Below are 22,395 nucleotides of genomic sequence, written 5' to 3'. Positions count from 1 at the left end.
GGATAAGTAATGTAATGTATGTACACAGTGACTGCACCAGCAGAATAGTGAGTGCAGCTCTGGGGTATAATACAGGATAAGTAATGTAATGTATGTACACAGTGACTGTACCAGCAGAATAGTGAGCGCAGCTCTGGAGTATAATACAGGATAAGTAATGTAATGTATGTACACAGTGACTGTACCAGCAGAATAGTGAGCGCTGCTCTGGAGTATAATACAGGATAAGTAATGTAAAATATGTACACAGTGACTGCACCAGCAGAATAGTGAGCGCAGCTCTGGGGTATAATACAGGATAAGTAATGTAATGTATGTACAGAGTGACTGCACCAGCAGAATAGTGAGCGCAGCTCTGGAGTATAATACAGGATAAGTAATGTAATGTATGTACACAGTGACTGTACCAGCAGAATAGTGAGCGCAGCTCTGGAGTATAATACAGGATAAGTAATGTAATGTATGTACACAGTGACTGTACCAGCAGAATAGTGAGCGCAGCTCTGGAGTATAATACAGGATAAGTAATGTAATGTATGTACACAGTGACTGTACCAGCAGAATAGTGAGCGCAGCTCTGGAGTATAATACAGGATAAGTAATGTAATATATGTACACAATGACTGCACCAGCAGAATAGTGAGTGCAGCTCTGGAGTATAATACAGGATAAGTAATGTAATGTATGTACACAGTGACTGTACCAGCAGAATAGTGAGCGCAGCTCTGGAGTATAATACAGGATAAGTAATGTAATATATGTACACAATGACTGCACCAGCAGAATAGTGAGTGCAGCTCTGGAGTATAATACAGGATAAGTAATGTAATGTATGTACACAGTGACTGTACCAGCAGAATAGTGAGCGCAGCTCTGGAGTATAATACAGGATAAGTAATGTAATATATGTACACAGTGACTGCACCAGCAGAATAGTGAGCGCAGCTCTGGAGTATAATACAGGATAAGTAATGTAATGTATGTACACAGTGACTGCACCTGCAGAATAGTGAGCGCAGCTCTGGAGTATAATACAGGATGTAACTCTGGATCTTTTTGCATACATTATTTCTTTATGTAAACTGATATCTGAAGAAATATATGCAGGTACAATTCCACAGACATGGGGGAAATATGGATGTGTGTGCAGTAAACGTTACACACAGCTCGTACACCAAACACACGATTCGTGTACATGCTCCGGCCGCCATCACTGCTCCTCGGTGGTCTTTCTGGGCCCATACACATAGTAATTTGCCACCATTGAGGACTCTGGTTATTACAACTGCATAATGTAAACAGATGTTAAATCCAGCCAGGAGTGGAGAACGCTGGAACGCAGCGACGGACTAATCACGGTATATTCAGATTAATCCTCCCTACGCCCCATGCTATCATTATTGCGCCACGTGTTCTTTAACAGTCAAAATTCCAAACAAGAAAGTAAATGGCTGTTTATACGACATCAAACCTCCCACATAATGATCACCTCCATCATGTGCGGGCTCCACATCTCCCAGTGCGGAGGTATACAGGCGTACAGAGTGCGGTGCAAAAGTACTCACCCCCTATTATCACTGCAGAGGTCGGATATGGATAACGAATTCTGTAACAAAACCACAATGGGCGACAGGAATCGAGTCATATAGAAACACGGGGGGTTAAGGGCTTGCTTTTGAGGAAGGTGTCGGCGATTTGTGGTATGGTGTTGGCGGTATACAAACAAAGAAAAATGAAAATTCTGCAAAATTCTCCATTTTGGACAATATGTATTAGTTAGAAGGACATTGACAATGTGTATGGACAATCTGTATGACAGTGTCCCATGTCAAGACCCCTGGCGATCCGCTGTACACTGTAGAGAACCTGCAGCAAGTGTTCCATTTTCCTGCAGCGCCACCACAGAAGAAATGAAGCATTACACAATGTCCATTCACATTAATGAGTTGTCTAAGTCACAGAGGACAGGTCAGGTCCTCCAAAGTGAGAGGCTGTCCTATTCGTTTGCTACAATGTGTCGGTGCAGCACTAATAGATACATTCTGGATTCCGGATGTTACATGACATCGCACTTCTGGACAATGGACTGGAGTAACCCTAGAAATGTAAGTTCCCGTCTCATCCTGACTACAATAATGGAGCGCACCCCCTCGCTGAGAATAGACCTTTATTTTACAGATGAGCATGCCTGGACACAGCATACATTTTGGCAATCTTCCACGACCATCTCTATTTCAGAATTGCTGGAGGCGAACTCTCCCCGCGCTCCTAGAACTCGCCCGCCTCATCTCTACAATCCGACGCTCAGTCTCCGGCACTTGCTGGGAATTTTAATGTGAAATTTTGCAAAACTGAGAAACCCAAAGACTGCGGCTAAAAGAAGGAGAAGGAATGGGACGATTCTGAGTATGGCACCCGCTATATCACTGCAACATGCTATGTGCTGTATCCGAGCCCAAGGACGTGGCTGCAGCAGCCGGTCACTTATCCTGTATTTGCTGCAGCGTTGTCACCCTGCCAGCTGGAAGCGCATATCAAGGAGACATCCAGGTTCCAAAATTTACAAGTGAGGCCGTGCCAAAAATATCTGCAATACAAATCTAAAACTTGCATAGAAACACTGAGACGTAACCACTGAGCGGTCGGGAAAAGCTGGGTATCAGATCCCTGCACGGAACATTCTAGACTGTGCTATATCTAATGTAAGAATGAAGGGGCCGATGCCTGGAACAGGGAGAACAAGGGAACCAACCAGGGAATCTCAATGACACGATAGGGATAAGAAAACACCGCCATCTACTCTGTAGGGTCACACAGGACACGGTCGCAGCAGGATAGTCACCACTATATAGTACATGTCCAGTATAGACAATGAGACTAAACCAAATCTCAGCCACAGGCTGCAACAGCAAGAAGCAGCCCATTCTGGGGGCTTTTTGGGGCAGCAAACATGCTATTGAATATCCATGATAGAAATTCAGCAAATGTCGTCCCGTTAGGTTCACAATACTCCGCACTCACCAAGGGATCCGTCTACACTAATCTGGGAGAGGAGGGGGATGCAGCTGCAGTTTCTCCCCTTCACTGTGTGTGTGTGAAACGAATGCTGTGAGAGGGGAGAGGGAGAAGCAGGAGGGAGACATCGGTATCAGAGGACAAAACGTAGCTCTGATGTCAAGGAAGAGGAGAGAAGAGAGGGGACAGGCGAGGACAGACTCAAAATCTGCAGGTGTGACACAAGATTGATCCACATCTAATATACATATACAGCTGACAGAAGAGGGATACATGTATACAGCTGATATAGAGGGATACATGTATACAGCTGATATAGAGGGATACATGTATACAGCTGACAGACGAGGGATACATGTATACAGCTGAGAGACGAGGGATACATGTATACAGCTGATATAGAGGGATACATGTATACAGCTGATATAGAGGGATACATTTATATAGCTGACATAGAGGGATACATGTATATACCCCCTGATATATCTGAAGTTTTTCCTACATTGTACTCAGTGCTGCCATTCTTACCGCCCCTTCATCTCTAGAATCTTCTCCTCCCATTTCTATTGTTACCCCAGTAAGACTGATGGCGCCATCCAGTGCTGTGCCCGGCCAGGACAGGACATTTGTATCACTGGAAGCCATGTAACAGTCTACATCATGAGACTGGCCAGCCAGATACATATGTCATTGCCGTGATATATGGAGGGGTTTACATACTACCCCTGCGGGGTCTCTGACACCTCAAAGGCAGCAGAGGGAAGGGACAGAGCTAAAGAATAGGGAACGTATAGGGAGTGGACAGTGCTGAGATGCTGCAGAGCAAGGGACCCGGACACTGGCATAGCACAAGGACCCGGACACTGGTATAGCACAGGGGCCCGGACACTGGTATAGCACAGGGGCCCGGATACTGGCATAGCACAAGGACCCGGACACTGGTATAGCACAGGGGCCCGGACACTGGCATAGCACAAGGTCCCGGACACTGGCATAGCACAGGGACCCGGACACTGGCATAGCACAAGGACCCGGACACTGGTATAGCACAAGGTCCCGGACACTGGTATAGCACAGGGGCCCGGACACTGGCATAGCACAGGGGCCCGGACACTGGTATAGCACAGGGGCCCGGATACTGGCATAGCACAAGGTCCCGGACACTGGTATAGCACAGGGGCCCGGACACTGGCATAGCACAAGGTCCCGGACACTGGCATAGCACAGGGGCCCGGACACTGGCATAGCACAAGGACCCGGACACTGGCATAGCACAGGGGCCCGGACACTGGCATAGCACAGGGGCCCGGACACTGGCATAGCACAGGGGCCCAGACACTGGCATAGCACAAGGTCCCGGACACTGGTATAGCACAGGGGCCCGGACACTGGTATAGCACAGGGGCCCGGACACTGGCATAGCACAGGGGCCCGGATACTGGCATAGCACAAGGGCCCGGACACTGGTATAGCAGTTTCCCACTGTTATACCCTTCTGTTACCCCGGGACCCTGCACAGTGCGCTACACCTGCTGAGATTTGACTGTCAGGATCCCCATCGATGGCTGCAAGAGGGCAACAACTAAGGAGCAACTGCACAGGAGCTCCATAAACTCCTCCAAGTAATGTGAGACCAGTCACCCTTGGGGGTCTTCCCAATCCAGCTTTGGCCCTTACATACCCCTCTCATTCAGCAATGCATTGTGGGAGCTCGGATGACAAGTGAACATGTCCATGCCATTATCCCATATCTGCCTCACGAAAGAAACCATAGACCTGTATGAAGCGTCCTGTACTATTGTGAGTGCAGCTCTGGCTGTGATTGGAGTAGAAGAAAAGTAAACCAAACAAAACGTCTTCACCACAATGGTCACTTTCAAGAAAAAGGTCCCAGTAATATTAAGTGGCAAAGCTAGAGGACGTCCAATCTGCTGCCACTCAACTTTCCCAGGCACCCGAATGGCAAGTCAAATCATAACTGAATGGTATTTGTCACTGGCAGAAGTGACCCAGTGAGGTCACACAGAAACATTCTGAGATCTGAGTCTCTGAATTGCAGAAATACCAGGCGGGCCGTCGTCCGTGCCCACACACCGGACTGTAGCAGGCGCTGCTGACGCTGCACATTACACTATCAGTCCTCTGCGGCGGTGGCGGATCCTCACAAGAGTCTATAAATACTGCAGCAGAAAGTCAGGAAATATTATCAAACAGAGAGACGCAACATTTCTGGAACAGAAGGTCTCCGGGAGGATCTGCGCTCAGCGTTCAAAGCCTTCTGCAACGTCTTATGTCGCATTATTTTCTTACAAGATGCCGACTGATCCCTCACGTCTTATACTGTCACACCATGCCTCTGCATTGCAGAATCCAGGATTTTACAGCCTATTACAGAGGACCTTTCGCTACCTTCACTGGCTCCAGTTTTTAGTATCTGTTAATAGGCTCCCCTCCACTGATTCTGGTGCAGCTGCAATTATTTCTCTAGTCCCCAACGTTCCTGAGAAATCGGTGCTGTTAGTTTTTGTGCCTGATAGGTTAACTAGACTCCCTAATGACAAGTGGGTGGTGTCAGAAGGGATCGGGCAAGGGGGCGTGATTCAGAGATCCAATCAGAGATAGTGGTGTCAGGCAGGATTCTGAGCTCTGATTGGAGCTCCGAGTCACACCCCCTATAACCTGACACCACCCACTTGTCAATAGGGAGTCTAGATGGCAGATCAGGCACCAAAACTGACAGAAATGATTGCTCAGGAATGGTGGGAGTTAGAGGAAAAATTCCAACTGCGTTGGAATCAGTGAAGGGGCAAAAAGTTGGAGATGTTGGAGGTGGTGAAAGGTCCCTTTCCATTCAAACACTTACAGAAACTGGACAAGCCACTGACGACTACCTGTAAACAGCGTACTACAATTCCTGAATGATATATACAGTATATACATGTGAACCTATAGGCAGAAATATTCCTCGCTTATTAATGAGTCAGTCTATACTGCAATACCGGTATTTTATTCAAGAAAATGATGATCAGGATGGGTCCGTGCCTATCTATGAAATGGTAAAATCCATAAAGCAAATATTGGGCAACCAATTTTCTTAAGAAAAAAAACACATATACTATGTAATATCAAATATCAATACTGGACAATGACTGGAAATACATGGCTGAATTTTTTTTTCTTTAAGACAGCGCCACATCTGTCTATAGGTTGTGTGTGGTATTGCACTTTAGCCCTATTCACTTTAATAGAGTTGAGCTGCCATACCACACAGAATCTGCACTGCATCAAACTGACGTGTGTGAAAGGAGCCCTGAAGTGAAGGAATTCTGCCGCGTCTGAGACCTGCCAACAAGATACCAGCGAGCAAGACTGGAGAAGCCTCAGGAAGGCTGAGGAGGGACGGCTGAGCCCGGCGCGAGGAGCACAGAAAAGGAGTGGAAAATGAAATATTGAATATCCTGAGAGGAATCAGCCAAGGAAACACACGGCTCCATCCAAGACTACAGTCACCAAAAAGACAGATCAGAAAGTTCTAGAAGTATAAGATGTGACAACGGGATACGGAGGGTAGAAGAACCGCTGAGCCTGGAGCTGATAGGAAAGAACAGCGGAATGGGTGGATGGATAGGAGATATTGGCCCCCCTGCAGTTCTGTCAGATAATCCTCGGTGTCCCCCAGATAATGATTACAAGCACAAACTCTTTGGTAATATCTTCATTTATTTTGCTTGCAATTAAAAAACACCAAAGAGAATGACAAAAAAGTCACATCATTGATCATTTTACACAAAACTCCATAAATGGTGCGGACAGAAGTATTGGCGCCCTCAGCCTAATACTTGGTGGCACAACCTTTAGACACAATAACTGCGCACAACCGCTTCCGCTAACCAGCAATGAGTTTCTTACAAGGCTCTGCTGGAATCTTAGACCCTTCTTCTTTGGCAAACTGCTCGCGGTCCCCCCTGAGATGTGAAGGGGGCCTTCTCCAAACTGCCACCAAGAGATCTCTCCCCCTCCCCCACAGGTGTTCTATGGGATTCAGGGCTGGACTCATTGCTGCCACTTTACAAGTCTCCAGGGCTTTCTCTCACCACCATTTTCTAGTGCTGACCTGAAGTGTGTTTTGGGTCCTTGTCCTGCTGGAAGAGCCCTGACCTCTGAGGGAGACCCCGCTTTCTCACACTGGGCCCTACATGATGCTGCACAATGTGTTGGTCGTCTTCAGACTTCATAATGCCATGCACACGGTCAAGCAGTCCAGTGCCAGAGGCAGCAAAGCAACCCCAAACCATCAGGGCCCTCCGCCATGTCTGACTGTAGGGGGCGTCTTCTCTTTGAAGGCCTCTTTTTCCCTGAAAACTCTATGTTGAGGCCTTTTCCTACTTTTGTCTCCTCTAACCAGAGAACATTCTTCCAGAACGGTTTTGGCTTTCTCAGGTAAGTTTTGGCAAACTCCAGCCTGGCTTCTGTCTGTGGGTAAGAAGTGGGGTCTTCCTGGGTCTCGTACCATACAGTCCCTTCTCATTCAGACGCTGACACTGGATAGTACGGGGTGACACTGTTGTACCCTCGGACTGCAGGGCAGCTTGGACTTGTTTGGATGTTAGTCGAGGTTCTTTATCCGCCATCCGCACAATCTTGCGGTGAAATCTCTCGTCAATGTTTCTTTTGCGTCCACATCTAGGGAGGTTAGCCACAGGGCCATGGGCTTTACACTTCTTGATGACACTGCGCACGGTAGACACAGGAACATTCAGGTCTTTGGAGATGGACTTGTAGCCTTGAGATTGCTCATGCTTCCTCACAATTTTGCTTCTCAAGTCCTCAGACAGTTCTTTGGTCTTCTTTCTTTTCTCCATGCTCAATGTGGTCACACAAGGACACAGGACAGAGGTGGAGTCAACTTTAATCCATTTCAACTGGCTGCAAGTGTGATTTAGTTATTGCCACCACCTGTTAGGTGCCTCAGGTAAGTAACAGGTGCTGTTAATTACACCAATTAGAGAAGCATCACATGATTTTTCGAACAGTGCCAATACTTTTGTCCACCCCCTTTTTTATGTTTGGTGTGGAATTATATCCAATTTGGCTTTTTGACAATTCTTTTTGTGGTTTTCCATTGAAGACAAATTAAATGAAGATAATACCAAAGAATTTGTGATTGTAATCATTTTCTGGAAGAACACGAGTATTACCTGAGAGAATTGCAGGGGTGCCAATACTTTTGGCCAACACTGTAGATCGATGGATAGATAGATAGATAGATAGATAGATAGATAGATATAGATATGCAAGTTGTGACTTTCTGTATATATATAGTGAGTGACTTCTGTCCATATTATAAGCCTAGTGACTGCCATGTGACTTCTTATTGATGTGTGGACAGCTAATGTGAATACAGCCTAAAACTGGGGCTGTTCCCAGCAGACTCTTAGCTATACTCCAATCACATCTAGAGCTGTACGTTTCTGGTGATAGTCATGAGTCTTGTCCCCACAAAGTCACATATGAGTCGCAGCTGTATCCAATATCTCTGTGGATAACGCAGGCTAATGTGAACAGAGCCCAACTTCCAAGCTGTTTCAAGGACCCCAGCAGATTTTTAGATGCAGCTCTGGATGTGACTGGACTATATGGCGTCATGTAAGGTCATACACGAGTCATGGTAAAGCTGTGTCCTGTGACAAACAGGAGACATAATGCTTATATGAACAGAGCCTAACTCACAGGCTGTTACTAGGAAACCAGCAGAATTTTTGATGCAGCTCCAGATGTGACCAGAGTATAAGTTTCTATTGATTGTCCCATGACTTCTCCCCATTAAGGTCCCACATAGGTAAAGCCGTGTGGTTAGCAGAAGCTAGTGTGAACAAGGCTGTTACCAAGAAACCAGAATTTGTGATGCAGCTTTAGATGTGACTGGAGTATAAAGCATATTGTACAACATATGGACGATAAATGATAACTCTGCCTGTCAAAAAGAGCGAGCAGGGAAAAAAAAACGAAAAAAACTATATCTCCGCCCCTCCACGACGCGATCACGTGCAGGAGAAGCTCTGGCTGGAAAAACAGAAAAAAAAAATACTTTCCAGCAGTCGAGAGATTTAATCCTCATCATCATGTGATGATCTTTCGCAGCGTCCAGCACATTTCGCTTTACCACCAGCATGTCTGTCTTCTATTAACCGCGGCCGCTGCCAATGATTATCCTGGAGACGTATGCAAATGAGAAAAACAAAAGCTGCGGCGCCGGATGGAGGACAGCAGGGGGCAGCGGCCAGCTCACCAGAGCAGAAGGGCCACAGGAGACCCCGGGGGCCCCAATACAGGACCTATAGGAGGGCCCGCACCTACTACCAGGCCTTCTAGTATAGAAGCAGAACCTTCTCCTGCCATGTCTGCAATTCTGGAACATCTTGGAACTGCTGTTCCTCTGTTATTCTTCCTGGAAATGTATGAGTATATTGACCAATGGGTTTTACCTGTAGGAACAGACATATCAAGTCCTGTTTTATACTCTAGTCACAAACAGAGCAGCATTCCAAACTCTGTTGATTGCCAAGGCTGCACGTCTCCCCCCCCCCCCCAATTGCAAGTCTCCCTGCAGACCCCTGCCAGTTTACTGCACATTCAGAGAAGTTTATGCAGTGAAAACTTCCCATGTTATACTCTAGTCACACACAAAGCAGCATTTAAAATTCAGCTAGTTTTACACTAAATTCATTACTTAAGTTTCCCATGATGCAATGCAACAGAAAGCGGTTAAGTTTATAGCTGTGAGCACGTAGATGGATTCCTAAACGCAGCTTTGGATGTTACCGGAGTACAAGTTCTTACTTTCTCCGGCACCCGTCACAATATTTGTAAAAGACAATAACAATGCGGAGTCGTAAACGCAGCTTGTCATGCAATCTGTGTAGTGACAGCAAGGAAAACACAACTCGGGGCCCGGTGATGTGACGGATGCAATCTGGATTGTTTAGTAAACACAACAACCAGAAACGTAAGAAATGGCTGCAAACGTTCCAGAAAACGCACAAAGTCCGCGGGGTCCTAGAAGGTGCCAGATTATCAGACCGCCCCTTCTGCTCCCGCCCCCCCCCCCATGATACCGTGAGATCCAAAAACTGGTATTACAGCAGATATGTGATACAGAAAGAACGCGATCCTGCGCAGGGACCGGCAACGTTTACCTGTAGGCTAAAAACCCAGACACCATGGAGGAGACTCAGACAGTCTCTAGAAAACTAAATCCCCACATTGCGCACACGCAGCTTTTTTTCGTTGCGTTTTTTTTTTTGAGCCAAAGCCAGGAGTGGATTGAGCAGAAGGTAAAAGTATAAGAACTTTATAGATCCTTGCCATTCCTTTTGCAGCCATTCTTGGCTTTGGCTCAAAAAAACGCAACAAAATCTGCAACAAAAAAAAAAAAAAAAAAAGCTGCGTTTCGGCAACGTAGGGCCTCAGCCTAAGGCTGGAATCACACATGCAGGTTTTGATGCAGTTTTTTGAACCAAAGCCAGAAATAGATCCCGCAGGACAAGGACAAGGTCAGATCTCCTGTTCCAGTTGAAATCCCTCCTGGCTTTGACTCAAAACTGCACCAAAAACAACATAAAAAAACAGCATCAAAAACTGCACGTGTGTTTCCAGCCCTAGTGAAATGTATCCGCGCACAATTCCATATCACACACTGCTGCGAACATTTTATGGAATGACATGGAACCTTTTCCCTTGGTTTACCCTGATCTTATTGACTCGGGAATAGAATACTAGAACAGTTTAGACTGACAGGATGAGAGTGGAAATTCATGTTCGATTACAATAACTCAAAAATATTGCTTTCAATCCACGGCACGGGGGCAAACACTCTCTCGACAGAGCAGGACCTTTAACACGTTCAACCCGATCTTTTTAGTGCATGAATAGAATACCAAGATGACAGTAAGGACTGACACGTTTGCAAAAGCAAATAAAAATGTCTTCCTTTCGGAACTTCTATGGGTAAACCCGACCTAAAACAAAGAAAGCCTGGACTTCTCCCCACGGTCACATTCCTGCCGATGCAGCAGAGCCAAGCAGCGCTGTGTGGGAGACGTGACACATGCTTCCTGTGATGTCTTCTGCCTGCCTAGGACAAGTGCGCCAGAGGAGAGAGCCACGAGTTGTTGTTCTTGGCCACGGAGCTGGCAGATGATAAGCGTGGCTCAGGATACACAGGCTTCCTCCTCTATAAATAATGCATGGGCTGCGCCGGGCCAGTGGCGAGCGCCGACACCTGAGCTAAAATTAACGCAACGGCCGATATTGTCACAAAGTCACTGCAGATGGTTCATGTGCGATGGTGGGAGGGAATTAAAGGGCAGATATTAGTCATGTGATCCGAATATAGACGACGTCTCCCCCTTGGTGCAGATCGTTCTCTTACTTACAGTTTTGCCCCCTTGTCTTGCTTTGTCCTTTGCGCTACCCCCTCCTGAGATACCCCGCTGGCAGGGGACTGTATAGCTTGTAGACTTAAAGGGACCCTACCAAAAACAAGACTTACCCCCTCAGCACAGGATAGGGGTCTGATCAATGGGGTCTGGCGGTCGGAACCGCCTGCAGTGTAAAGAATGGGGGAGTTGCAGGATCAGACTACACATTCCTGCTCCAAGACCGGCCCCACAAGCCCTGCTCCAGGACAGGGCCCCACAAGCCCTGCTCAAGGACCGGGCCCCACAAGCCCTGCTCCAGGACCGGGCCCACACAAGCCCTGCTCAAGGACCGGCCCACACAAGCCCTGCTCCAGGACCGGCCCCACAATTCCTGCTCCAAGACCGGCCCCACAAGCCCTGCTCCAGGACCGGGCCCACAAGCCCTGCTCCAGGACCGACCCCACAAGCCCTGCTCCAGGACCGGCCCCACAAGCCCTGCTCCAGGACAGGGCCCCACAAGCCCTGCTCCAGGACCGGCCCCACAAGCCCTGCTCCAGGACCGGCCCCACAAGCCCTGCGCCAGGACCGGCCCCACAAGCCCTGCGCCAGGACCGGCCCCACAAGCCCTGCTCCAGGACCGGCCCCACAAGCCCTGCTCCAGGACCGACCCCACAAGCCCTGCTCCAGGACCGGGCCCCACAAGCCCTGCTCCAGGACCGGCCCCACAAGCCCTGCTCCAGGACCGGCCCCACAAGCCCTGCTCCAAGACCTGCCCCACAAGCCCTGCTCCAGGACCTGCCCCACAAGCCCTGCTCCAGGACCGGCCCCACAAGCCCTGCTCCAGGACCGGCCCCACAAGCCCTGCTCCAGGACCGGCCCCACAAGCCCTGCTCCAGGACCGACCCCACAAGCCCTGCTCCAGGACCGGGCCCCACAAGCCCTGCTCCAGGAACGGCCCCACAAGCCCTGCTCCAGGAACGGCCCCACAAGCCCTGCTCCAAGACCTGCCCCACAAGCCCTGCTCCAGGACCTGCCCCACAAGCCCTGCTCCAGGACCGGCCCCACAAGCCCTGCTCCAGGACCGGACCCACAAGCCCTGCTCCAGGACCGACCCCACAAGCCCTGCTCCAGGACCGGGCCCCACAAGCCCTGCTCCAGGAACGGCCCCACAAGCCCTGCTCCAAGACCTGCCCCACAAGCCCTGCTCCAAGACCTGCCCCACAAGCCCTGCTCCAGGACCTGCCCCACAAGCCCTGCTCCAGGACCGGCCCCACAAGCCCTGCTCCAGGACCGGCCCCACAAGCCCTGCTCCAGGACCAGCCCCACAAGCCCTGCTCCAGGACCGGCCCCACAAGCCTTGCTCCAGGACAGGACCCCACAAGCCTTGCTCAAGGACTGGTCCCACAAGCCCTGCTTCAGGACCGACCCCACAATTCCTAATCCAGGACAAGGCCCCACAAGCCCTGCTCCAGTACCGAGCCCCACAAGCCCTGCTCCAGGACCGGCCCCACAAGCCCTGCTCCAGGACCACCCCTGAAGTCATCAATTGGCCCTGGGGCCTGAGTGGGTCTATAGGCCCTCCCACAACATAACAAGACAGCGGTATTCTATATGGATGGCCCATGGTTGGGACCTTCTACAGATTTTACATAGGGGCCCAACAGATTCCAGTTACACTTCAGTGCCCCCGCCAGACACAATGCTCCTCTGTGTCCCCATAAAACTGACACCAGACAAGGTAGAGGATGAGCGCAGGCCCATCAGGTCAGTGGTGTTAGGGCTGCAGTTTGGGCACCACGGCCTGATATAGATATCACCGCCCTTCTAGGCACCCTCTTATAATGTTATAAATACTGCTGTCACTTTAATGCCCCTGGGGGTAAAAATTACAGAACCTGAGAAAGGTCTAAGCACAGACAGGTCTGACAGTTCCTGAGAAGAAAACTAATGGCGCAATGAATTACTGCACAGATCCCGTCCCCTCCACCCACAGGGTCCCTGGGGCCGCTAAGGGATGACACACCGGCTCCGGTTTACCTGCACATAACAGTGTGGCCTACATTCTGCACAAAGACTTCAACTCAAGATTTATTGTGGAGGCCGCACCAAGATACAGCGACCTGCCAGAGCTGCAAGTGGTACAGAACCTCAGCTCAGTGGTGGAGAAGACACGGATATATGCACATATACTGCAGCGCAGTACATACAATATAGTGAATGCACCAGCAGAATACTGAGCGCAGCTCTGGAGTATAATACAGGATAAGTAATGTAATGTATGTACACAGTGACTGCACCAGCAGAATAGTGAGCGCAGCTCTGGGGTATAATACAGGATAAGTAATGTAATGTATGTACACAGTGACTGTACCAGCAGAATAGTGAGTGCAGCTCTGGGGTATAATACAGGATAAGTAATGTAATGTATGTACACAGTGACTGCACCAGCAGAATAGTGAGCGCAGCTCTGGAGTATAATACAGGATAAGTAATGTAATGTATGTACACAGTGACTGCACCAGCAGAATAGTGAGCGCAGCTCTGGAGTATAATACAGGATAAGTAATGCAATGTATGTATACAGTGACTGTACCAGCAGAATAGTGAGCGCAGCTCTGGAGTATAATACAGGATAAGTAATGTATGTACACAGTGACTGTACCAGCAGAATAGTGAGCGCAGCTCTGGAGTATAATGCAGGATAAGTAATGTAATGTATGTACACAGTGACTACACCAGCAGAATAGTGAGCGCAGCTCTGGAGTATAATACAGGATAAGTAATGTAATGTATGTACACAGTGACTGCACCAGCAGAATAGTGAGCGCAGCTCTGGAGTATAATACAGGATAAGTAATGTAATGTATGTACACAGTGACTGTACCAGCAGAATAGTGAGTGCAGCTCTGGAGTATAATACAGGATAAGTAATGTAATGTATTATCAATTGAAAGATGTAGCCCCAGGGGTGATACCCTCCTCTTCCTCCATATTCTTTAGTCTGAGTGACATCAGGTATTTTAAAAGAGAAAAAAAAAAAACTGCAAACCTACAGAGCGCTGCAACAAAGTCCTTTTTTAATTGCAAAGTGTAGGCACCTCAGTACAAAGAGCTGACAACACGCTGCTGAACCACTGCCCTGAACTCCTACCTGTCCCACACACACATCCTGTCAGCCCTGCACCATGACACTGCGCTCACCCTCCTCATAACCCCAATCACATCCAAACCTGAGGTCATAGAGACACCGAGGGTGGCATTACAATAGCATAGAAGTGATCTATATATATATTAATTGTTCTTCTCAGTGTCAGTCTCTACTGTCATTCTGGCATTCTATTCATGAATGCAGAAACTTAGCATAAAACAGAGAACTTCCAGTGCTTAGGATTGTATTCATCTGCTCTTATAAAACGTATACACAATATATACAGTCGTCTATTAACCCCACGTATGTCTAGTCAAGGCCCTATTATATGAACTATGAGGGTATACGGCTCTTACAGTGGGCATTCCCTGATCTATATAAACTGGGGATGACGTCATTGAACAACCCCAAAAAAAGGCTATATCCTCATTTACATCTTTACTAAAAAAAAAAGTGAACTTTGCAAATCGTTTTGATTAAAAAAATAAAATAAAATCTCCTGCCGTTTTGTGTCTGCAGCTCCTGTGCGAAACAATGCAATTCAATAAGTTACCTTGAAATAGGAATATCCAAGAAACCCGTATAACAGGAGGGATGGAAGGGAGTATCACTATAGGGCCAGACTACACCATTTTGTTTGCGGTTTCCAGGCCCAAGTGTGGACATCGCCCTTCAGATGTCACTCGACATAGGGCGCGTCGTGAGAGGAAACGGCTGTAGTCAGGTCTGTCATGTAAACTATAAATATCCGGTATATACGTCTATGGAGGAAAGAATCTGACACCCGCTTACGTTACTTCTGCTTTTTCACGCCTGATTGCGATACTAATATTGGTAACCCAATAAACCACTCGGCGGTCCGCAGCGGCAGTCAGTGCGGGGTCAGCGGAGTCCTCAGTGCGGTGTAGGACGGACCTCGGCCTAGGACGCCTCCTCATCCTCTGCTGTAGGTGACCACGCGTGGGGCGGAGGAGGACAGACGGGCCGACACTGCTGTGTGACATCCCCGCGTCCCCCGTCTGTACCTACTGAGCTTTATCCGGCTTATCTCCGCCGTCTATAAGCGGCATTTGTCAGAGGAGTCACCTTGTGAAGAAATACTGCAGAAAACGCGGCGCTACGGGCGAAAATCTAGACTGGGTATATAGGTTATAAATGGGAAAAATATATACGGTATGTACAGAGAACTATCATGGCAATATATATGTAGAGGGAACTACACCGGATGAATATATATGTATGGGGGGAAAAAACCAACATGGATTCCCTTTTCACTCAGCGCTTGAGTCAGCCGAGAGCAACGTCCACCTGCAGGTCAGTGCCCGGGTCGGGGCGGCAGCTCCACTGACCGGCCATCGCCATTCACACCTTATACCACATCTTCATGACCTGTCATTTCCCTTCACACTTCTGCATTGCTACGAGGGATTTCCTGAAGTTTGGGCTCATGAAAAAAACAGCCAAATAGAACAAGAGGAGCTGCAGGATAAAGCATGGAGGAGGGAGAGCGTGATATAGAAAACGAGGACTAGAATAAAACTGACCACGCCACAGATAAAGAACACCCCAAAATAACCACCCCGAGACCTGGAGAGCTTGTGTTTATATATAGCAGCCGATCTGAAGTGGAAGAGCTGCAGTGTAAAGCATGGAGGAGGGAAAACCGGCAGCCTGCGACTATATACAAGATGTGATGCAAGCTGCATCTAACTGAACGCGTATCTAAGCTGGACCCAGGAACCCCAGCTGCGCTAGACATTCATGTTTGCTAGAGTAGGCCCTTAAAGGAGTTTTCAATAACCGCAGGGTAGGGGATACGTCCCTTTAATCCGGCATTAGATAACGCTGCCAGAATTATTGTTTACAAGGAGGCCATAAAATCCTAAATGATGGTTGATCCTACAAGGGGCGTCACATCCTATGCACCCCCCGAGGCAAAGATACAAGGAGGTCCCCAATTCTACAACCTGTCCGGACGGCGTCTGCAGTGACAAATCCCTCAGGGACGCCCCCTATGCTTCTTTTGAGAAATGGTTTTATTCGTCCGCTCGTCCCCGACATGTTATACCGTATAGAAATGGATCACTCTTACAGGTGCAAGAATAAAACCATCGGGTCTGACCAAGAAGAACATATGTATATGTATATATATATATATATATATATATACGCACGCATATACTGACGGTTTGGACATCACTGACTGACACCCCTCCCCCCTGCCCTAATGTGATCCTATATGTAGCTACCGGGCCATATACGCCTCTAACAACCAGAGGAACAAAACATATAGAAATGTTGGACAAACTGTATATAGGAACCAATTCCATCACATGAAGATAAACAGATACTGACCCCATCCCATATACCCACTGTATATAGGATCCATCCCTATCATATATACACACTGTATATAGTATTTTGGCCCCATCACATATACACACTGCATGGAAACTGGACTCGTATATACTTGCTGGACGTATTATCTGTGACACTACAACTCCCAGCATGCTCCGCTGTTCTTTCACCTCTCATAGGTTTGAATGGAACCTGCTGGAAGTTGTAGATGAAGCGCCAAAGGTTTCTGAGCCACGTATATAGGTATCCAAACATATATGGGTAGCAGTTCCAGCTACAAATATATATAACACATGTACCAGTCACATACTATACATGTACATACTGAACCTATACTTTATACATGTACAACACACACATGAGCATATACAAATACTGAACTCATGCAATAGATATATATATATATATATATATATATATATATATATACACACACACACTGAACCCATCCTATACACATCTATAGACAACAGTGTCATTTTATACACATATATAGACAAGGGACCTATCCTACGTACATCTAAATTAACTGAACCAATCCCTTACATATATGACTCCTGACACATCCTATACACACACACATATATATATTATATATATATATATTCACTGGACCCATCCTACACACAATCATAGTCACCAGTCCCTTTCTATACACATCTATAGGTACCACCTCCTTCCTATAAACATCCATTGTCACCAGCCCCATAATATAAACATCCATAGTCAGCCCCATCCTATACACATCTATAGTCACCAGTCTCTTCCTATACACATCTATAGGTACCAGTCCCTTTCTATAAACATCCATAGTCACAAGTCCCTTCCTATACACATCTATAGTCACCAGCCTCATCCTATACACATCCATAGGTACCAGTCTCTTCCTATACACATCTATAGGTACCAGTCCCTTCCTATACTCATCTATAGTCACTCCATCCTATACAAATATATATTCACTGGACCCAGCCTATACACATCCATAGTCACCAGCCCCATAATATACATATATGTATATACATATACACTAGCCCCATGCTATACACATCTATACTCACCAGCCCCATCTTATACACATCTATAGTCAGCGGTTCCTTCCTATACACATCTATAGTCCCCCGCTCCTATAAACCTCTATATACACCAGTCCCTTCCTATACACATCCATAGTCACCCCATCTTATACACATCTATAGTCAGCGGTTCCTTCCTATACACATCTATAGTCACTCCATCCTATAAACCTCTATATACACCAGTCCCTTCCTATACACATCCATAGTCACCCCATCTTATACACATCTATAGTCAGCGGTCTCTTCCTATACACATCTATAGTCACTCCATCCTATAAACCTCTATATACACCAGTCCCTTCCTATACACATCCATAGTCACCCGATCCTATACACATCTATAGGTCCCACCTGGCGCCCCGTCCTTACCTCTTCCAGCACGGTGATGGAGTTCCTGCAGCTCTGCAGTCTGGTGGTGAAGCTGGACGTGGTCGGGGAATTGTAATCCTCTGTGGTCTCGGAAATAAACTCTGACACCGAGATCTGATCCGGCATCCTGGCCATAGGGACAGAGGGAAAAAACACAAGCGATGAGGAAATGAGAAGCCAGAGAAGGTCCAGGAGGGGAGGGGAGAGCGGGCGAGGGGCGGGGTGACCGGAGATCCCTCCACAACATACTGTATACAGGGGGGGGCGGGGAGCAGACAATGACTGGCCGCACTGGCTACAACACTGACACAACACTGCTACACTGCAAAACATTAATAAATAGGATATTTTTTTATTTTTGGCAGAGCGGCTTGGAGAACCGCAGCACCCAGATACAATGCAGCACAGCGGCAGCGCCCCCCGGGGGAAGGACGACCACCGCCGCGTGCCGTATATACAGTCAGTAATCCGCACAGGCAGACGAGAATCACAAATGCGACTATTTCTGGTGACGCTGCAACCGCAGAAGAGGCAGCTAAAGGTCAGGAGAGGCGGCAGCAGACAGCGAGCGAGGCACAGGGAGGAATAGAACATTAGCCAGATTATACGGGATCCCTGCAGCTTCACAGATGTAGCAGAGCTGAGTATGTCACACACAGATACATGGGGTACCAATCTATCAGATCTTACATCACGTACGACTGCAGAGAGTAGCCATGTCAAAGCTTCATATGGGTCTATGGCTATCAGATGTAGCAGAGCTAAGTATGTTAGAGAGCTGCAGGGTAATATAATGGGGCCAGGATAAGACAAACCCAATCCCAGAGGTTTAACAGCAGCTGGAACTGTCCGACATAGCAGTGCTGAGTTTGTCAGGGACAGCAGAGTACGGTATGGATGTAGCAGAGCTGTGGCAGTATAGTGTAAAGTGTATGTCACTGGGCCATCACCTTAATGTTACATAGGACTGCAGGGAAAACCCATTTCAGAGCCTATAACAATGATGTAGCAGAGGTATGTAGTATACACGAGTAGGGGAACGTAATTATATATACCAACATGTAAACACAGTCTCAAGTTTAATAGCAGGCTGGAAGGGTCAGATGTAGTAGTGCTGGGTTTGTCAGGGACAGCAAAGCATAGTATGAATGTAGCAGGGTTGTAGTGGAATGTAATGGCTTGGTACAAATGACAGGTGTAGGAGAGCTGAGTATGTCATATACTGCAGGTATACTGTATAAGTCACCAAGCAGCAGGTAAAACCCTCATTTCTCAGGTTGTCAGATGTAGCAGAGCTGGGTATGTTAGAAAAAGCTGCAAACATCGGGTGTCACTGGCCTAGGTCCGTCTCTTAGAAGACCTTACTATTACAGAGGATTCATGGCAGATGTAGCAGTGCCGAGCGTGAGATGTAGCGGAATACAACGGGGTCGGGTATATTGGGCACCATTTGGGATAAATACATTACTACAAAGAACTGAAGGTCAGGGGTCGGCGACATTCAGCATTCCAGCTGGTGTGACACTACAACTCCCAGCATGCTCCATTCATTTTCATGAGAACTCAAAGGCAAGCATGCATGCTGGGAGTTGTAGTGTCACATCAGATGGAGTGCAGAAATGAGTTTGTCATCCATATCAAAGCTATAATAGTCACTTAGCATAGCACATCAAGGCATTACATAGGACTGCAGGTGAAGTCTAACAGCGGCTGACGTCCATCATAGGTACTGGACAGGGTTGGTCAAAGTCAGGAATGTCAGAGGCAGCAGAGCTGAGTATGTTAGACACAGTTGTGGTGAAGTGTAATAGTGGCAAAGAACTGGGGTGTCATTGGGCTAGGTGCTAAAACATCTTAGTATTACATGGGACTGCAGTTATCCCCAATCTCAGAAGTTTACCAACGCACCGGCAGTGTCAGATGTAGCAGAGCCGAGTTTGTATAGCTATATTTGTCATTTCGTGTACTACATTGTAGCGTTTAGACTATTCGGAAACAAAGTTTAACACTGGAGTTTATCAAAAGGTACTGGAGCTGGGTTGACCAAATGTAGCAGAGCTGGATAGGTTCGATCTGTCGGTGCGTGTAATGATGCCAGGAATATCAGGGGTTCAGGTTTGTGATTTAGGGTGACATCTTAGTATTACATAGGACTGCAGATAATCCCATCATCAGAGGTGTCAGATGTAGCAGTGCTGAGTTTGTCAGCGGTGACATAGCTCTATCTATCATGTAGTGTTACTAAGAACTTGCATCAGAATTTTAACAACGGAGTTTGTTGGCGGTGCCAGATGTAGCAGAGCTCCCAATACCACTGCACACTACATCATCTAGCAGTACAGGCGCATGCGGCCTGGCAGTGAAGCTGTTAAATAAATTGCCTGGCCTTCTGGAGAGAATTCACATTGGTGGGTACGGGGAGAAGGGCTGAGATAATGAAAGTGCACACAATGGGGAGCATCTAATGAATGGCGGCAGAAGCCTTCATGCATCACGTCTATGGCAGGGTGACAGCAGTGCGCCCGTTCCCATATACACCCCTCCCCCTAGAACAGGCCGTCCAAGTGGGTCAGACACGCGCAAGACTATAGGAGCTGGGAAATCCCATCCATGACCTCGGCCTCCCCTCTACTTCCCACTATCACTAGCATTACATACTTTCGGTGGGTATGTGTGCGCCCCCTGCATGTCTAATGTAAGATGCCCCAGTGTCAGGTGTACATCGAGGAGGCAACACCGTTAGGGGGACCAGGATATCCCAAATCCTTTCAGTGCAGGAGGGAGACCCCTTTAAAGACAATGTTTCACCACCTCCACCGCTTTTCATTGTTCGAAAGGTGGCGCTCCACTGATTCTAGCGCAGTTGGAATTTTCTTTCTATCCCCCGCCATTCCTGAGCAATCAGTGTTGTTAGTTTCGGGGCTCAATATCCGAACTAGACTCTCTTATGGCAAGTGGGTGGTGTCAGGTGAGAGCAGGTGTCGGGGGCGTGACTCAGAACTCTGAGCGCTTACAATGTCCATCTCTAACTGGAGTACTCAGTCACTTCCCCCTTATCCGCTCCTGCCTGACACCACCCGCTTGACATTAGGGAGTCTAGATGGCATATCGGGCATCAAAACTAACTGCCCTGATCTGCCACATCACATAGACACGTTGCAGGATGACACAGTCCATACCCACTGAAAAGCTAACTAGACTCTCTTATGGCAAGTGGGTGGTGTCAGGAGCAGGTAAAGGGGCGTGACTCAGAGCTGTGACAGGGTCTACCTCTGATAGGAACCCTAAGTCACGCCCCACCTTGACTGACTTCACCCACTTGACATAAGAGAGCCTAGATAAGATATCGGGCACCAAGACTAACTGCACTGATTGTTCAGGAACAGCGGGGGCTAGAGAAAAAATTCTAACTGTTCCAGAATCAGAGGAGGGGGCTATTGAAAGAGGAGGAGAGCTGGAGTTGGTGGAAGATTCTCTTTAAATTATAGAGAAGGGGTTCCCCATTGATAGCGAGTATTCCTACCTCACTGGGATATGCCATCATTTCATGATTACCGGGGGTCCGACCATTACTGAGAATGCAGACCCCTGGGGGGGGGGGGGGGGATAATGAGGGGGTCACAGCGCTGATTTAGCATCAAGGCCCCAAAACAAATTCCCACCTGGGCCACCCCCTGTAGAGGGAACATGGCGAAATTCAATTAATTGGGCCTACTAGGTCTCCTTGCACCATGGGGAGGTGAAGGCTACTCTGCAGGGGGTAAAACAGCGATTCAGCGCCGCGGCCCCTCCTAGAGGTCGGACCCCCACAGATCATAAATAGATGCCATACCCAAACAATATGGCATCACTTTACGAGACAGGACTAGCCCTTTAAAGGTTTTAGGTTGCCTTGAGGCCTTCGTTCTGGCAGATGTAGCAGAGCTGTATTTGTCAGGATTTCTAATATGGGACAGGGCGCACGCCCTCATGACACAAAGTCCCCCGATGGAGGCGTCACCACATC

General features: G+C 47.9%; 1 protein-coding gene across 5 annotated transcripts in view; it reads right to left on the bottom strand.

Annotated features, from left to right (window-relative positions):
- ASAP1 (ArfGAP with SH3 domain, ankyrin repeat and PH domain 1) overlaps positions 1 to 22,395 on the bottom strand; it is a 162,348-nt gene that overhangs the window by 78,690 nt on the left and 61,263 nt on the right. For all 5 annotated transcript variants that reach the window (XM_075270089.1, XM_075270093.1, XM_075270091.1 and 2 more), the window contains one exon: positions 18,390 to 18,516. In XM_075270089.1, the coding sequence (XP_075126190.1) occupies positions 18,390 to 18,516 (127 nt within the window). The remainder of the gene's footprint in view (positions 1 to 18,389; positions 18,517 to 22,395) is intronic.

The sequence above is a fragment of the Leptodactylus fuscus genome, chromosome 4 (genome assembly GCF_031893055.1).
Source record: "Leptodactylus fuscus isolate aLepFus1 chromosome 4, aLepFus1.hap2, whole genome shotgun sequence".
Lineage (NCBI taxonomy): Eukaryota > Metazoa > Chordata > Amphibia > Anura > Leptodactylidae > Leptodactylus > Leptodactylus fuscus.
This window is presented reverse-complemented; position numbering and strand designations above follow the sequence as displayed.